This window comes from Tarenaya hassleriana, unplaced genomic scaffold (genome assembly GCF_000463585.1).
Source record: "Tarenaya hassleriana unplaced genomic scaffold, ASM46358v1 Cleome18, whole genome shotgun sequence".
In the NCBI taxonomy this organism is placed as follows: Eukaryota; Viridiplantae; Streptophyta; class Magnoliopsida; order Brassicales; family Cleomaceae; genus Tarenaya; species Tarenaya hassleriana.
This window is the reverse complement of record NW_010965216.1, coordinates 440,453-453,907: the sequence shown is the minus strand read 5'-3', so window position 1 is coordinate 453,907 and position 13,455 is coordinate 440,453. Positions and strand designations below refer to the sequence as shown.

Genomic DNA, 13,455 nt, shown 5'->3' with positions numbered 1-13,455 from the left:
TTCCGAAATTGGGGGTTACTTCCAGAATCTGTCTTCCTGTGTCGCAATCGTTAGTTAACCTGGAAATTCTCATATTCATTGTTGGTGGGTTCGGCTGAGATCTCCGAAAGTTTCGATCTTCTGTGTCAATGGCGGCTTTTCTGAACAGATTCTGTCGGAGAATAGCTTGTTCGAGGTCAGTTCATGGAATCAGGGGGTTATCGATGGCGGCGAGCGAATCAGAAGCTGGAAATTCGTTGAACCTCTACTCAGCCGTCAACCAGGCGCTTCACATCGCCTTGGACACTGATCCTCGGTATGAGATTTTTCTGTTCTTTGGCACCATTTGAAAAAGTTTCTGCGTTCCTTGTTCATTGCATCTATCTCCATGCGTGTTGGTGATTCAAAGTTTCTATATTCAGTTTGCTATCAGATATATCATGTCGATGCACAGAACTCTGTCATCTAACGATTCTAATTAGGAACAAAAAAGACAGCAAAAAACGATGTCTTGATGAATGTTGTATCCGTGAGGATTAGGGTTGCTACCAGGTTTTGTGCCTTCTGAGTAAATGTAGTGTGAAAGGAGAGACCCTTTTTTCTAATGAAACTGGTTATGATCTGGTTTGAGGTTCTGATGTTCTTGGTGCAACTCTTGTGGAAGTTCTTATGTCTTTGGAGAAGATGTCGGCTTTGGAGGAGTTTTCCGCTGCACGACAGGATTAGCTGAACGGTTTGGGAAACAACGAGTATTCAACACTCCTCTTTGCGAGCAGGTAATCTCTCCTGATGCTCCATTGATGTTTCGAGGATGGTGCACCTTTGATCATCTGATAATACATTCTTGAAACCAGGGCATTGTTGGATTTGGCATTGGTCTGGCTGCAATGGTGAGTTTTTGTTCTTGCCTTCTGCAGGATATGGGGAAACTATATGTGGGTGTGGCGCTGTGGTAATATATATTTTGCTGACCGATTTTTAACAGGGAAATCGAGCCATAGCAGAAATCCAGTTTGCAGATTATATCTATCCTGCGTTTGATCAGGTAAACATCCCTTCCAGATTAAACTTTGACTCATTCTGCATGGTCTCCATTTGTTTTGACGGGTTTTCTGGTACGTAGATTGTTAATGAAGCTGCAAAGTTCAGATACCGGAGTGGTAATCAGTTCAACTGTGGAGGTGCTTCCCGAGATACTTTGTCATCCCATCCTGTAGTTTCCTCTTGCCTCTGGAGTCTGGACATCGAAATCATTATGCTCATTAGTTTATTTGAATCTGTTAGGGCTCACAATAAGGGCACCATATGGGGCAGTTGGCCATGGTGGACATTATCACTCACAATCCCCTGAAGCTTTCTTCTGCCATGTCCCCGGTATCAAAGTACATCCTCTCTGCTTATGTTCTAGCCAATCCTCTTTCCTTCGGGATTTTCATTGAAACGATTATTGAGCTTTCCCTAAAGGATTTAATGATAAATTGTTTTTTCAGGTTGTTATCCCTCGGAGTCCACGTGAGGCGAAAGGACTGTTGCTGTCATGCATCCGTGATCCAAATCCCGTTGTCTTCTTCGAGCCAAAGGTACTTCCTTTCACTTAGAAGTTAGACACCATGGCTTCATGTCCTGAACATCACCTGAATGTCTTAAGCATTTATGTCTAGTGGCTGTATCGTCAAGCAGTAGAAGAGGTCCCCGAGCATGATTACATGATACCGTTATCAGAGGCAGAGGTATATGAAGTTCATTTTTGGGCTGTCTCTTTCGAGAGATGATGACACACGCAAGAGACTGACAAGAAGAATAATTGCCAGGTCATAAGAGAAGGGACAGACATAACACTTGTTGGATGGGGAGCTCAACTCACCATCATGGAACAAGCATGTCTTGATGCCGCAAAGGTTAAATGACTGGTTTTTTAGCTTTCTCTATTTGACATTTATGCTCTGATTGATAGTTTCTCTTTATTTTTGCATGATCTATCAAAGAAATGTTGGTCCAATCTTTTTTGCAGGAAGGAATCTCATGCGAACTGATAGATCTCAAGACTCTAATCCCGTGGGACAAGGAAACCGTCGAGGCATCTGTCAGGAAAACAGGCAGACTTCTGGTAAGTTAATAGAAAAGCAGGCACGCTCGAAATTCTCGCAGCAGATTTCTGTCTGCCCTATAACTTTTTGGCGGTTCTTTTGGTTGCAGATTAGCCATGAAGCTCCTATAACCGGAGGTTTCGGGGCAGAGATATCTGCTACAATCGTGGAACGTTGCTTCCTGCGGGTAAACAAATCTTAATCGTCCCGTGATCTTAAGAGAAAACACGAACATGAACAGCGATAACGAGACTCGTTTCCTGCAGTTAGAAGCCCCTGTGTCCAGAGTTTGTGGCCTGGACACTCCATTCCCTCTAGTGTTTGAGCCATTCTACATGCCCACCAAGAACAAGGCATGTTTTTTCTGGTTTTCCCCTTGTCTTGTCTCTTGCACGATCTTTTTCTTCTTACAGTGACTTCTTCCTATATCTGTTGCAGATTTTGGAAGCTATCAAATCAACTGTGAGATATTAGCCAATCCACAATGGAGTTTAATTGGTGGTGTGATTCATATGTTAGATGGAAGATATGGAAATGGCATTATTCTTGTGGTGTCAACTGTGTGAATAAAATTATATTCACTTTGTAGAATGAACCTTTAAGGATGAATAATAAAAGACAATTGTAGGGATATTATATAAGAAAAGAAACAAAAAAAAGTATGTATATATATTTGTTTTGTTAAAAAAAACTTATCTGCTTCATTTGAACCTTAAGTTTGTTTTGGGCTTCTGTGGGCATATATGTGTGTATATATATATATATATGTATATGTCCAAGTAGAAGGAATGTTTGTTGTGGGAATTTATGGGTTTCAATTTGAGAAATTCATAATAATGTCATATTAGTTGTGGGCTTTTTATAGACTTTTTCTGGCCCATTTCGAGTTTAACTTCTTGTTGTGGGTTTCATCTTGAAAGGTCCAATTTATAATTATGTATGTTTTATTTATTTGTATGGGCTTGTCTCGAAAGGCCCAAGTTAAGTTATGTTTAGTGTGGGCTTTTATGGGCTTCCTTTAGACAGGTTATAGGTTTTTATGGGCTAATTAGAAGTTATGTTGTTTTTATGGGCTCATTTTCACATGGATGGATCCAATTCAAGTTTTTGCATATATTTTGATAGGCTTTTTTAAATATCTATCAGTCGATACTGTATATAGTTTAGATATTGATTTTATTAAAAAAAAACTGGGTTTTTAAAAATTTTTAATTGCGTAGTTAAATTTCGAAGAACCGTACGAAACACCCTTAAATTTTGTACATTACATTAAGAGATCTAAAGATCATAGACAAAATTATGAAGGAAAACCACTACTAAACCAGTGTCGAAATGTAGAATGTAATAAACGACCATTATTACAAAGAAAAAAAAAGGGCAAAAAACACGAATGTTTCTTTTCGAAGAGACCCTTTCACTTGCATGAGTATCCGAGACATTTATACACGACAAAAAACCGCGGGTAACAATTCAACCAACCATCATCAATATTCACAGCTCTGCACAAATAGATTTCAAAAGCTCAATCAATTCTTGAACCAGTTTCAGATTGAGAACCTGAGTTTGACGAACTGTTATCCCGAGACGACGAGAACAGACTGCTCAACGGCCATGGAAACGAGAAGCCTCTTCCATTCCCGCTCCCGTTACCGCTTTCGCCCTCTTGACGAACTCCATCTCCGTTGCCATTACCAGGACCAGAACTACTACTCGCATTACTGTTGTTGTTGTTGTTGTTGTTTCTCAATCTGTCTGAATCGGTCTTTGGTTCATCCATAGGAAGCTGATATCTGCAGACAGGGCATGAACTGTGAAGCTCCAGCCATGGTAACAAGCACTGGTTATGGAACCTGTGCTTACAGGGCATCTCTCTCGCCTCTGTCCCGATCTCGAAATCGTCCAAACACACCGAACACTGACAAGTTTCTTCAATTTTCAACCAGGGCAAAGCCTTGACTGCCTCTTTCTGAGCCGGAGGAGTTCCATATCTATTCGGGTCATTCTCCGCCAAACGCTGAAGCAATGCATCAAACCCGGGTCCAATGAAATAATCGCCCAAAGATCCAACTGGAACGGGATTCACATCATAAGAACCCTGCAACATGATCGTCTGATTGAACGGATTGATCAAGATCACAGGCTCTCGTTCTCTATCTGTACCCGGGTCTTCCCTGTTATTCTCGTTGTTCTCAGTTTCTAATGATAACCCCTGAAGCAACTGCAGAATAGCAGCCGAATGCCTTCTTCTCCTCCTTCGAATCTCCTCGAGTTGTCGATCCAAATCACTTTCTCTACCATTACTGGATCCATTATCAGCTCCATTATCGCTCTGATCATCGTTATGTTCGATGGATTCAGTGCCCAGTTGGCGATTTGGATTGTTCATCATCCCCATCAAGATTGGAGCCCACAATGAAACCGGAGCTCGATGGTGAAGGGGAACTGAATCTTGGATGTCTTCCATCTCCTCAATGAAACCACTTTGACAAAAGGGGCATTTGATCTCAGCCTCCATTACAGGATTCACCATCTGTGAGCACATATGACACCAGTACCTGGTTGCCATTGCTTCCTCCATAACAGATCCTCGTGTTATCTACCATGGCCAAGAATAAGAAACGATGAAACTAAACCAAACATTAATATACTTTCTAAATCAATGGATCAAGCTAAAGCCTACGAATCAATATGCCGAGAAGAATCAACACGAAATTCTCATAAACCCATTTGACTTTTCAATAGAAAACTCCGCGAGATGATTTGAAAAAGGAGAAGCAGATTCGAGATGGAAAACCCAGAAAGTTTTCGTTTTTTTAAATTAAAGTGATCGGTCAAAGGTGTATACTTTTTCACGGATCCGAAACGGAAACGAGAAGACGTGTTCAGGGCAACCTGTATCCCTTTTCCTCTTCAAACAGCGAAGAATTACAGATTGGGAACTGAAATTGAGAAGATTCCGACAACCCAGAAGGTAAAAATTGAAGAGCAACTCCGGCGTCCGACAAAGAAATCATAAACAAGAAGTTCTTCTCTCGTACCTTTCAACAGCAAAAACAAGGGCGGATTTTTAGGCACCAAACAGACAAATTCGAGAGACCCAGAAGAAGAAATTCCTCTCTTTTCCAAAGTAATTCCTCGAGGATATAATTTTGTGAAGGCGTTTATATACGGATGAAAATCGAAAGGGGAGAAGGCTCGTGGGAAAATGGGAAGGTAGGTGGGAGAGAGATCAGAAGATGGAAGGATCGGGAATTCCGATCCGTGGTCGAAATATGCTGCAGATCCACGCAGGTTTTGACCTAATTAATTTGATAGCTAATTCCCACACGCAAATAATGATTCAAAGCCTCAATTAGAGGATGATTACTGCTGCTGGAGCATTCTAGAACCAAAGACTTGGCCTTTTTCCTTTTCAACTTGTTTTGCTCGTGGGGCTTTTTGTTCTAATTCTGGTATTAGTCAACTCATGATGATGGTGATTTCGAGTTTCGATTCGACATTCAATTGATTCGATTAGAGAAATGGTATTTTCGGTTTTATAAAAATTATACCAAATTAAAACCAAATGTCAAACGGTTCGGTTTGATTTTAATGTCGATTCGGTTCAAAACAATATTGTTATATCAGTATCAAACTATAATATTTATAAATATATTGGTGGATAATTCAGATTTTGATTCGATTTTGTTGGATTCAGTTTGATAATTGTACGGTTCGGTTCGAAAACGGTTTACTCGATTCTATAAAAATGTACCAAACTAAAACCGAGTGTTGAGCAACATTCGGTTTGATATTATCTGCTTACGATTCGAAACTAAATTTGAGTCTCCACCTAATTTTTCCTGGGAGACGCGGCCCTCCTATATCCTATTTATACAAAAAATTTAACTTATTAAAACCCGAAATTAAATCAGTTAGTTGTTTGTATGTGGTAATGAACAAACAATATTATAAAATAGAGAGAACTAAGTCAAAATGCACATGACTTGATTCAGAATCATGCTTTTAATACAACAAGAAAACTATAAGCATGTGTTTCTAGCATATATATATATATATATATATATATATACGTGTGTGTAATGTATATGCACGATGTCGGATAGGATGTTATACCCCTTGTGAGGATTATGAAGCTGATAAATTGAAATTGAATCCAGAGATTGAGTTAGATGATGAACGCGATTCAGACATCAAAGAGACCAGACCAGCTGAACTGCAGGTGCATCAGAGGATGACATAAATATAGATGATTGGGCATTTGATGATGAACTACTAGGCACGGATAATTGAGATGATTCCCATAACTCGAAAGTGAATCCAGAGATACTAAGGATGAAGGGGTAGAAGAAGCTCCTTGATCGAGATCTATGCCGCAAATGGTGAACGATTTTACCAAATAGTAAATCAAAAGAATGTAGTCGGTTCTGTACAAGTAGATACAAATGCAGGTGACAATGTTCGAGGAGTAGATGAAGCAGTTGTCGATTTATCGCCCAAGACTCTGCTACTTGTCACAGATCCAAATGGAGATTTTGCAGGAACAGCAGCTTCAGTGGACGGGGCAGAAACTTGAGAACTAAAACCTTTGCTCGGCCGTTATGGTCCTTCTAGTTGTTTGCTTTTGAACTGTATTCAGACAAGAGACAGCAGAAGTGAATCTCATGGAGAACACAAAACGAACTTTGGATGATCACTAACTAGAACTGACTAAAAAGTACAGTCATAAAACATAGCTTGTAAGACCGACAAAGACTGGGCTATCACAATGAGCTAAAGGGCATAAAACTTATCAGCAGTATACCTTCTCATGAAGAGAGCCCACCAAAACGAAATACGAACGTTCACAAGTGGGACATCCACGAGACCCTAACCCTTCCTATCAATCTCCTTGGCAGAAGAAATGAAATCCTTTTGTCCTCACAAAAAAAAAACCCTAATTTCACACAAAAACACGATCACATGCATGAATATTCCCGAGCAAACTAGCGCATTCACCAACCATGAACTGACCAGAGTTATAGGAGATGAAAATGATGTCGGATTCTCGAGATCGAATTGGCCGTCGTCATGCTTGATAGGGATTGGTTTGCCCATCCTCTCAAAGTAGTAATCGGTCTTTACCAAAAAAAAAAAGGTAGTAATCGGTCGTTTCGATAGGAGACCACATTATCTTCTTCGATCTCAACCTTGTTCATCTCCGAAAATCTCCGCTTACTTCTGCCGCTTCAATGGCGAGGGTTTTGAACTTTGAAGAGGTTTTTGGGCGGGAATGTGTATGGACAAACCCTAGCTCGTCGGAAATATCATCGCGGGGAATATAACGGTTGATCTGGTAAGTGATGGTTTCAAATTTGGGCCGGACCAAAATCTCTGAAGGGCCAATTTTTCCGGTTCGGTTCACTTGACCAATCCGGTTAAGTGTTTTACGGTTTAAGTGCTTCTCAAACGGCGTCGTCTCGAGTCATCCTGTGACTCCTGTCCACGTCCACGTCATCCTCTGCTGCTCTGTCGTCGAGCACAAAACAGAGATTTGAGCATCGCTGATGAACATGTCCTCTTGTCGATAGTTCAATTTTGAAGAACTGGAAAATCTATTAATCCGGTCGATTTCTTGATCTACCTCGCTAGGTAATCTGATTTCATTTCAGATTCTTCGTCGGATTTTTGTGTTGATTTTTGCCTGTCAGGATTGTTTGATGACGGAGACGATGAGGATGGGGATTAGTGCGGCGACGTTGTTGGTGGCTCTGATCGTCGTTGCTCGCGTCGACTTGGGATCGACTTCTCCTTCTAATGTGCCTGCTCTCCTCTGGTCTCCACATCTCTAGTTGCGTCTCTTTTCTCTTTATTATTCTCTAATATAGTTTTAGAAATTCTCGAACTTTTGTGCTTTCGAATGTGCTTTTCGAAATCCGAATTGGGTGTTTTCTGTAACAAACCAAATTTTCAATCTTTCTGATCCGAATGTGAGAGATAGAAGAAGGTCTGCGAGTTGTGAATTGGAGTGGTAATTTAGCAGTGAATGAATTTTTAGGCATATAGATGAAATGCTTGGTCCGGTTGTGTATATGGTTCTTAACATTAAGAAACGGCAGACCTGCTAATGGTGAATTGGATGAGGCTGTAAATTATCAAGTCATGTCTGGAAAGGATCTTGTAAATTCTGTTCTCAATCAAGGAGGTTGGTCAAACTTTTTGGTATTGTTCTTCATTTGTTCATCTCTCTCTATCTCTCTCTCTCTCCCCCTTGAGCAAAACATTTTAGTTCTTGAACGCACTGGATTTCACTTGGTTGTCTCCTGTCTCCTGTTTGTTGTGTATGTTTATGAAGTGCTCGGAGAAGAAATTGCAGCACACTGTTGATCTTGCACTTGTGTTCATTGGCAAAGAGGTAAGATTGTATTCAACTATCAGCAATCTATGGTGGCTATTACTAACTTACTATGAGATGAATGATATAGAAACTTTGATGGCATAGCATTCTTATATTTGACTCCCAAGTTTTTTGCTTTTCTTGTTGGAACTTTGTTAATAAACTTGTGTCGTCTTTTTAGTTTTTACTGAAGTTTTTTTTACCGACGGCTATGTTTTCCACGCATTGATAATGTCATGTTTCCTACAGCTACTCTCTTCTGACGTTTCTTTGAAGCGGAACTCAGACCCAACCCTTGTTGGCACGTGAAGGTAAGTTAAAATTCACCTTAATAGGTTAATTGTAATCTACATCAAGTCTCATATAGCAGTGCTTCTTTGAACATAACCTATTTACAGCTTCCAACTTCTCGCTGGCATTCCCATTTATTGTTGCGCCGGAGGAGGAAAGGATGAAAAATTTATTGCTTTCGAGACTCGTAGAAGCTTGCTCTCGCACTTTTGGAGTCAGCGATGTTGTGTTCTCAGAGTCCTGCTTTGTCAATGATGGAAGGGTTCAGAAGCTAGCAAACTTGCAGTCTTTCAAAGTAAATTCGATTGTTCTAGAGTTTTATTTTAAACTCCTCATTTTATGATTTTGGATCTTCCACCTTGCCCCACCTCCCTTTCTTTCCTCCTGACTTTACTCTTTACTCCTAATGGTTAGTAGGATCATTTGCTTGTTAGAAGAGAAATGAGAAAAGAAGGGGAAACTGACATGTTTGTGCTATGCTGTGAGGGTTCTGAATTATCTGGTCCAAATGACGAGTCGGCTCAGAGGGTAAGTGGCGGTCATGGTTAGAATATGAGACTCGTGTTTGGTACTCACTTAAGTTTCATGAAAGTGTTGTAAAAATGTTTGTCGAACCCATTATGCAGGTGAAATCATCTCCGAACTTGCCAATTCTGTGGAGCAGTCTGGAACTAAATATGCAGCACTTTATGTTTCTGATCCCTACCGATATACTTCTTACCAAACCCTCTAGAGGTTTCTGGCCGAAGGGGCTGCAGGAAACAACTCAGTCAATGCCACGACAACCTGTGACTTTTATTTTTGTCAAATAAACATTAAACATTTTAAATAAATTTAAAAAACACTAAATTTTTTAAATGATCCAAAGAAATACATAAATTTTCATGTGATTGTCAAAAAAAATACTAAACTTTTTAAATAATTCAAAAAAATACATAAATTATATATAGTTGTAAAAAAAAACCAACGATAATAATTTGACATGTTTGCATCTCCATGTCACCTCATTAGTTTATTTTGACAATCCTAAAAAGATTAAGTGTTTTTTTACAAATTTTAAAAGTTTAATATTTATTTGATAAAATCAAAATTTTAATATTTTTTTATCAAAATTAAAAAATTCAATATTTTTTTGGATTTTTTTATAATAATAATAATAATAATAATAATGAAAAACTAAGACTTGAAGTGTCTTGAGAACATTGTAACTCTGATAAACTAGAATACCTTTTCGCTGTTTTGTTATATGATGGAAACAATGTTTTATGCCATTAATATGACAGAGAACTCAGTACAAGTTTCACGGCGTGTATGGATATGAAGGATACATGTCTGCATTTGTTGCTTCATCATCGTTCTTTTATTTTTCCAGGGAATTGTTTTGCTTCTCATATTGATATGTGACCTTTGCTGTATGGTCGAGATAGACACTTCGGCTAGATTCAAGACTCCTCAAGAATCCTGAGTTGTAGAATTCACCCGCTTGGTCAGAATCTGGGGTTTTATGCACTACGCATGGTGAAAGGTGCTCATGTCCATTATTGTTTTACATTACATGAAGTTGCACGCCACAATCCCATGGAAGATATCTATATATATATATATATATTTGTTTGTTTTTTTACTGTTTTGTGTCGCTGTTTATATTGTCTGCTAGGGGCGAGAAGAGGAAGCTTTGAATAGAGAGCATAGTATATATGGATCATCTAGGGTTCCCAATGATCAATTCATTATTCCTATCTAACTATCCGTGGGTACATAGACAGATGTTTGGGGCATCGTCGTAAGTTGGAAAAGGACGTACATGAAATTAATATTTGACACTTCTTGGGGACGAGGAGAGAGAGAATAATAAATTAAATAAATCAATAACAAATTGTATGAAATGTATCTAGTTTCACGTGGTATGAGGAATTATCCCGCTAAATCATCCTTCTATTATCCACCAAACCCACCTAACCCACTCTAATGACCAATAGTGTATATATATATATATATATATATATAGAAAACAGTGAACAGAAAAACAAATATTTATGAAACTCCAAGACAATTGAGATGTGTGTGTGATTTCTTTTAATTTTCAATTTTATGAAAATTCAAAGATTGGGACTTTGCAAAAATGGTTGTTTATGGAACTCAAGGCAACCCACTGTATGCAAAAGTAGATGCATGTGAATCAGTTCAGCACAAAACCCAAATAAGATTGCAGCAAAAAAAAGGCAAAAGGGAGGGAGACTGGCGGAAATCAGAAACCAATCTTATGTAATTTCATATTTTTTTTTAGGACGAAGAGAAAGAGAGCAATTGTCAATGGCATTTTACAAGATACAAGTGAATATTTTTACATAGTCTTAAGTTTTTTCAAAATGAAAATGATTATAAAAATTTTGATGTTGGCACTAATAACAGATTTGTTCAGAGCTATTATTATTTTTTGCCAATTGTTATCTATCATCGTATATCCATTCGTCTATGACAATAGAGAGAAATAAATAAATATATAAATATATATATATAAAGAAAACAAGAGGAAAGAGAAAGTTGGAGAGTAAAAAACGCCAATTTGGTAACAGAGAGAGAGAGAGAGGGGTTAGCTCTGCTCCAACTGGGGTAGGGACTTCGTGTGACTTGGTCGATAATTACCACTATCTTCTTCTTCTTCGTCTTTCTCCGCAAACCCTAGTTTCCCCGATCGAAGCTCTTCCCCTTCCTCATTTCTCAATTCGCTCCTGTTACCTCTCAGATCAACCGCCTATTCATCTCTAGCTCTTGTATTGATCGATCGGCGGATCCATATGGAGGGGAATTCCGGCGGAGGTGGAGGAGGAGGAGCCAGCGGCGGAGCGGCGGCGGCGGTGGGTGGCGGAGGAGGTAACGATGTGGAACTGGTGAGCAAGACGCTGCAGGTGGAGCACAAGCTTTTTTATTTCGATCTCAAGGAAAATCCTCGTGGTCGGTACCTGAAGATATCGGAGAAGACGTCGGCGACGAGGTCAACTATCATTGTCCCTTCCTCGGGAATCTCCTGGTTCCTTGATCTCTTCAATTACTACGTCAACTCCGACGAACACGAGCTCTTCAGCAAGGAATTGCAGCTCGATTCCAAGGTTTTTGTTCTTAGATTCATTGGTCTCCTCTGATTTTGTCTGTTTGGCTTTGACCTTTTATTTCTCTGTCCTGCTTCTTCAGGTCTTTTACTTCGACATCGGCGAGAACCGTAGGGGACGCTTCTTAAAGGTACCCTGAGATTCAATCTCTTGATTGTGCTGCTTTTTTTCGGATTTTGACTGTTATGAATTGAATCTAGAAAGCAAAGAATTGTACTTTTCATGTTGATTATGCAGTAACTTACAAGAATGTTGACATAAAGGGGTTTGTACCTTTTTTTTTTCCTGCTTGTATCTCTGATGGGTGTGGTTTACTCTTGTCAGGTTTCAGAAGCATCTGTTAGTAGAAATCGTAGCACTATTATTGTTCCTGCAGGAACCTCCCGTGATGAAGGTTGGGCAGCTTTCAAGAACATCTTGGCTGAGATCAATGAGGCATCAAGGCTTTTCATGATGCCCAATCAGGTAGTAGCTTCTTATGTTTCTCTTTGTGTGTGAATATACACATATATATGTTTCAGAGTCTCACTTCTTTCTTTGTCGGATGTAGCAGCCTTCTGATGCACAGGAACATCTAGTTGGACTTTCGGATGATGTAGGAGTTGGCTTCATATCCGGCCACGGTAGCCAGCCACAATCATCATCTGAACTGACTGTAGAACGATCAGCTGATCTCCCAGGCCAGGATGAAATTGGAATGATGGGTGTCTCGAAGGTGATCAGAGCCGATCAGAAGCGATTCTTCTTTGATCTCGGGAGCAACAACAGGGGCCATTTTCTCAGGATTTCTGAGGTAGTAATCTAAAAGGACGATCTTTCTGCTAAATTCCTTGAGAGGAGTGGTTTTGATTCAACCTCTGTTTTCGAGGTTTAGCATCTCTGAAATTCATGAATTGCAGGTGGCAGGTTCTGATAGGTCCTCCATCATCCTCCCCTTATCAGGCCTTAGGCAGTTTCATGAGGTTATTGGTCACTTCGTGGAGATTACCAAAGACAGAATCGAAGGGCTGACTGGTGCAAATGTCAGGACAGTGGATTCGCCTCAGAGATGAGTATCCATATTAAGGTGACCAGTAATGGGATGATGGGAATCCCATCCTCTAACATTGGAGTTTGAAGATTCAAACAGCTGTCTGATCATGGTGTGCAATTGTGTCAAGTAATTTATCGCCTCTTCCTGTTCAAAGTTTCGAAATAATCCAGCCGATTGATCTGTCTGAATAGCAGATAAATCATGGAGATGCTTGCCAAATTCTAGCCTCCAACTGGGAATAATGCTTAAATCATTTAAAACTTGTACCTCTCCTCCTCCCTCTATCCTTCTTTAGTTCTTGTGGAACCTCAAACGATTTGACGGTTTGAATAATGGTAATTTCTCATCCTTCTTTTTCTTCTTTGGTTTTCAGTTTCGGCCTCAATCTGTCCAAGCTATTTCCTTTACTTCAGATCCAGATTCGATGCTTTGGTGATTCTGTTGACAGGTTTATGCATTTCGATCGTAAAAAGGAATTGTTTTGCTGTGGATTTTGAGATGATGGTTCTTTACAATTGTATATATGACCCTCTTGTGAGAAACGATGATTATTGTTTTTCCTTTCTACTAGGGAACATA

The 13,455-nt window shown here is 39.5% G+C and overlaps 3 protein-coding genes and 2 long non-coding RNA genes across 13 annotated transcripts; 4 read left to right on the top strand and 1 right to left on the bottom strand.

Moving 5' to 3' along the window:
* Positions 1-6: 6 nt before the first annotated feature.
* Positions 7-2,697, top strand: LOC104810316 (2-oxoisovalerate dehydrogenase subunit beta 1, mitochondrial). Its single transcript, XM_010536545.2, has 13 exons — positions 7-295; positions 644-755; positions 834-869; positions 965-1,024; positions 1,103-1,160; positions 1,264-1,361; positions 1,470-1,559; positions 1,641-1,709; positions 1,791-1,877; positions 1,991-2,086; positions 2,176-2,253; positions 2,333-2,419; positions 2,505-2,697. The coding sequence occupies exons 1-13, from the start codon at positions 129-131 to the stop codon at positions 2,538-2,540; spliced, it is 1,074 nt and encodes a 357-aa protein (XP_010534847.1). The 5' UTR covers positions 7-128; the 3' UTR covers positions 2,541-2,697.
* A 663-nt stretch (positions 2,698-3,360) lies between these two features.
* On the bottom strand, positions 3,361-5,406 carry LOC104810315 (E3 ubiquitin-protein ligase RING1-like). Of its 2 annotated transcripts, none has more exons than XM_010536543.1 (2): positions 5,105-5,406; positions 3,361-4,662 (listed from the first exon to the last, which is right to left on the bottom strand). In XM_010536543.1, the coding sequence occupies exon 2, from the start codon at positions 4,642-4,644 to the stop codon at positions 3,589-3,591; it is 1,056 nt and encodes a 351-aa protein (XP_010534845.1). In that variant the 5' UTR covers positions 4,645-4,662; positions 5,105-5,406; the 3' UTR covers positions 3,361-3,588. The 2 variants fall into 2 exon arrangements, with proteins under 2 accessions (XP_010534845.1, XP_010534846.1); XM_010536544.1 differs by lacking the exon at positions 5,105-5,406 and adding an exon at positions 4,912-5,098.
* Positions 5,407-7,583: 2,177 nt separating this feature from the next.
* On the top strand, positions 7,584-9,519 carry LOC104810313. 5 transcript variants are annotated; one of them, XR_771284.1, is made up of 8 exons: positions 7,590-7,697; positions 7,757-7,896; positions 8,165-8,250; positions 8,401-8,460; positions 8,692-8,753; positions 8,841-9,028; positions 9,148-9,261; positions 9,360-9,519. It is a non-coding gene; the product is annotated as an uncharacterized LOC104810313 (long non-coding RNA). The 5 variants fall into 5 exon arrangements; XR_771282.2 differs by having other exon boundaries at positions 7,584-7,896; positions 8,165-8,267; XR_771280.1 differs by having other exon boundaries at positions 7,587-7,896.
* A 561-nt stretch (positions 9,520-10,080) lies between these two features.
* Positions 10,081-10,478, top strand: LOC104810307. Its single transcript, XR_771276.1, has 2 exons — positions 10,081-10,258; positions 10,391-10,478. It is a non-coding gene; the product is annotated as an uncharacterized LOC104810307 (long non-coding RNA).
* Positions 10,479-11,277: 799 nt separating this feature from the next.
* LOC104810308 (transcription factor Pur-alpha 1) lies at positions 11,278-13,441 on the top strand. Of its 4 annotated transcripts, none has more exons than XR_771278.1 (6): positions 11,278-11,843; positions 11,926-11,973; positions 12,168-12,308; positions 12,394-12,636; positions 12,743-13,002; positions 13,250-13,441. XR_771278.1 is itself a non-coding variant. In XM_010536538.1 (5 exons), the coding sequence occupies exons 1-5, from the start codon at positions 11,532-11,534 to the stop codon at positions 12,893-12,895; spliced, it is 894 nt and encodes a 297-aa protein (XP_010534840.1). In that variant the 5' UTR covers positions 11,278-11,531; the 3' UTR covers positions 12,896-13,236. The 4 variants fall into 4 exon arrangements, 2 of the variants coding, with proteins under 2 accessions (XP_010534840.1, XP_010534838.1); XR_771277.1 differs by having other exon boundaries at positions 12,743-13,139; XM_010536538.1 differs by lacking the exon at positions 13,250-13,441 and having other exon boundaries at positions 12,397-12,636; positions 12,743-13,236.
* The last annotated feature ends 14 nt before the right edge of the window (positions 13,442-13,455 follow it).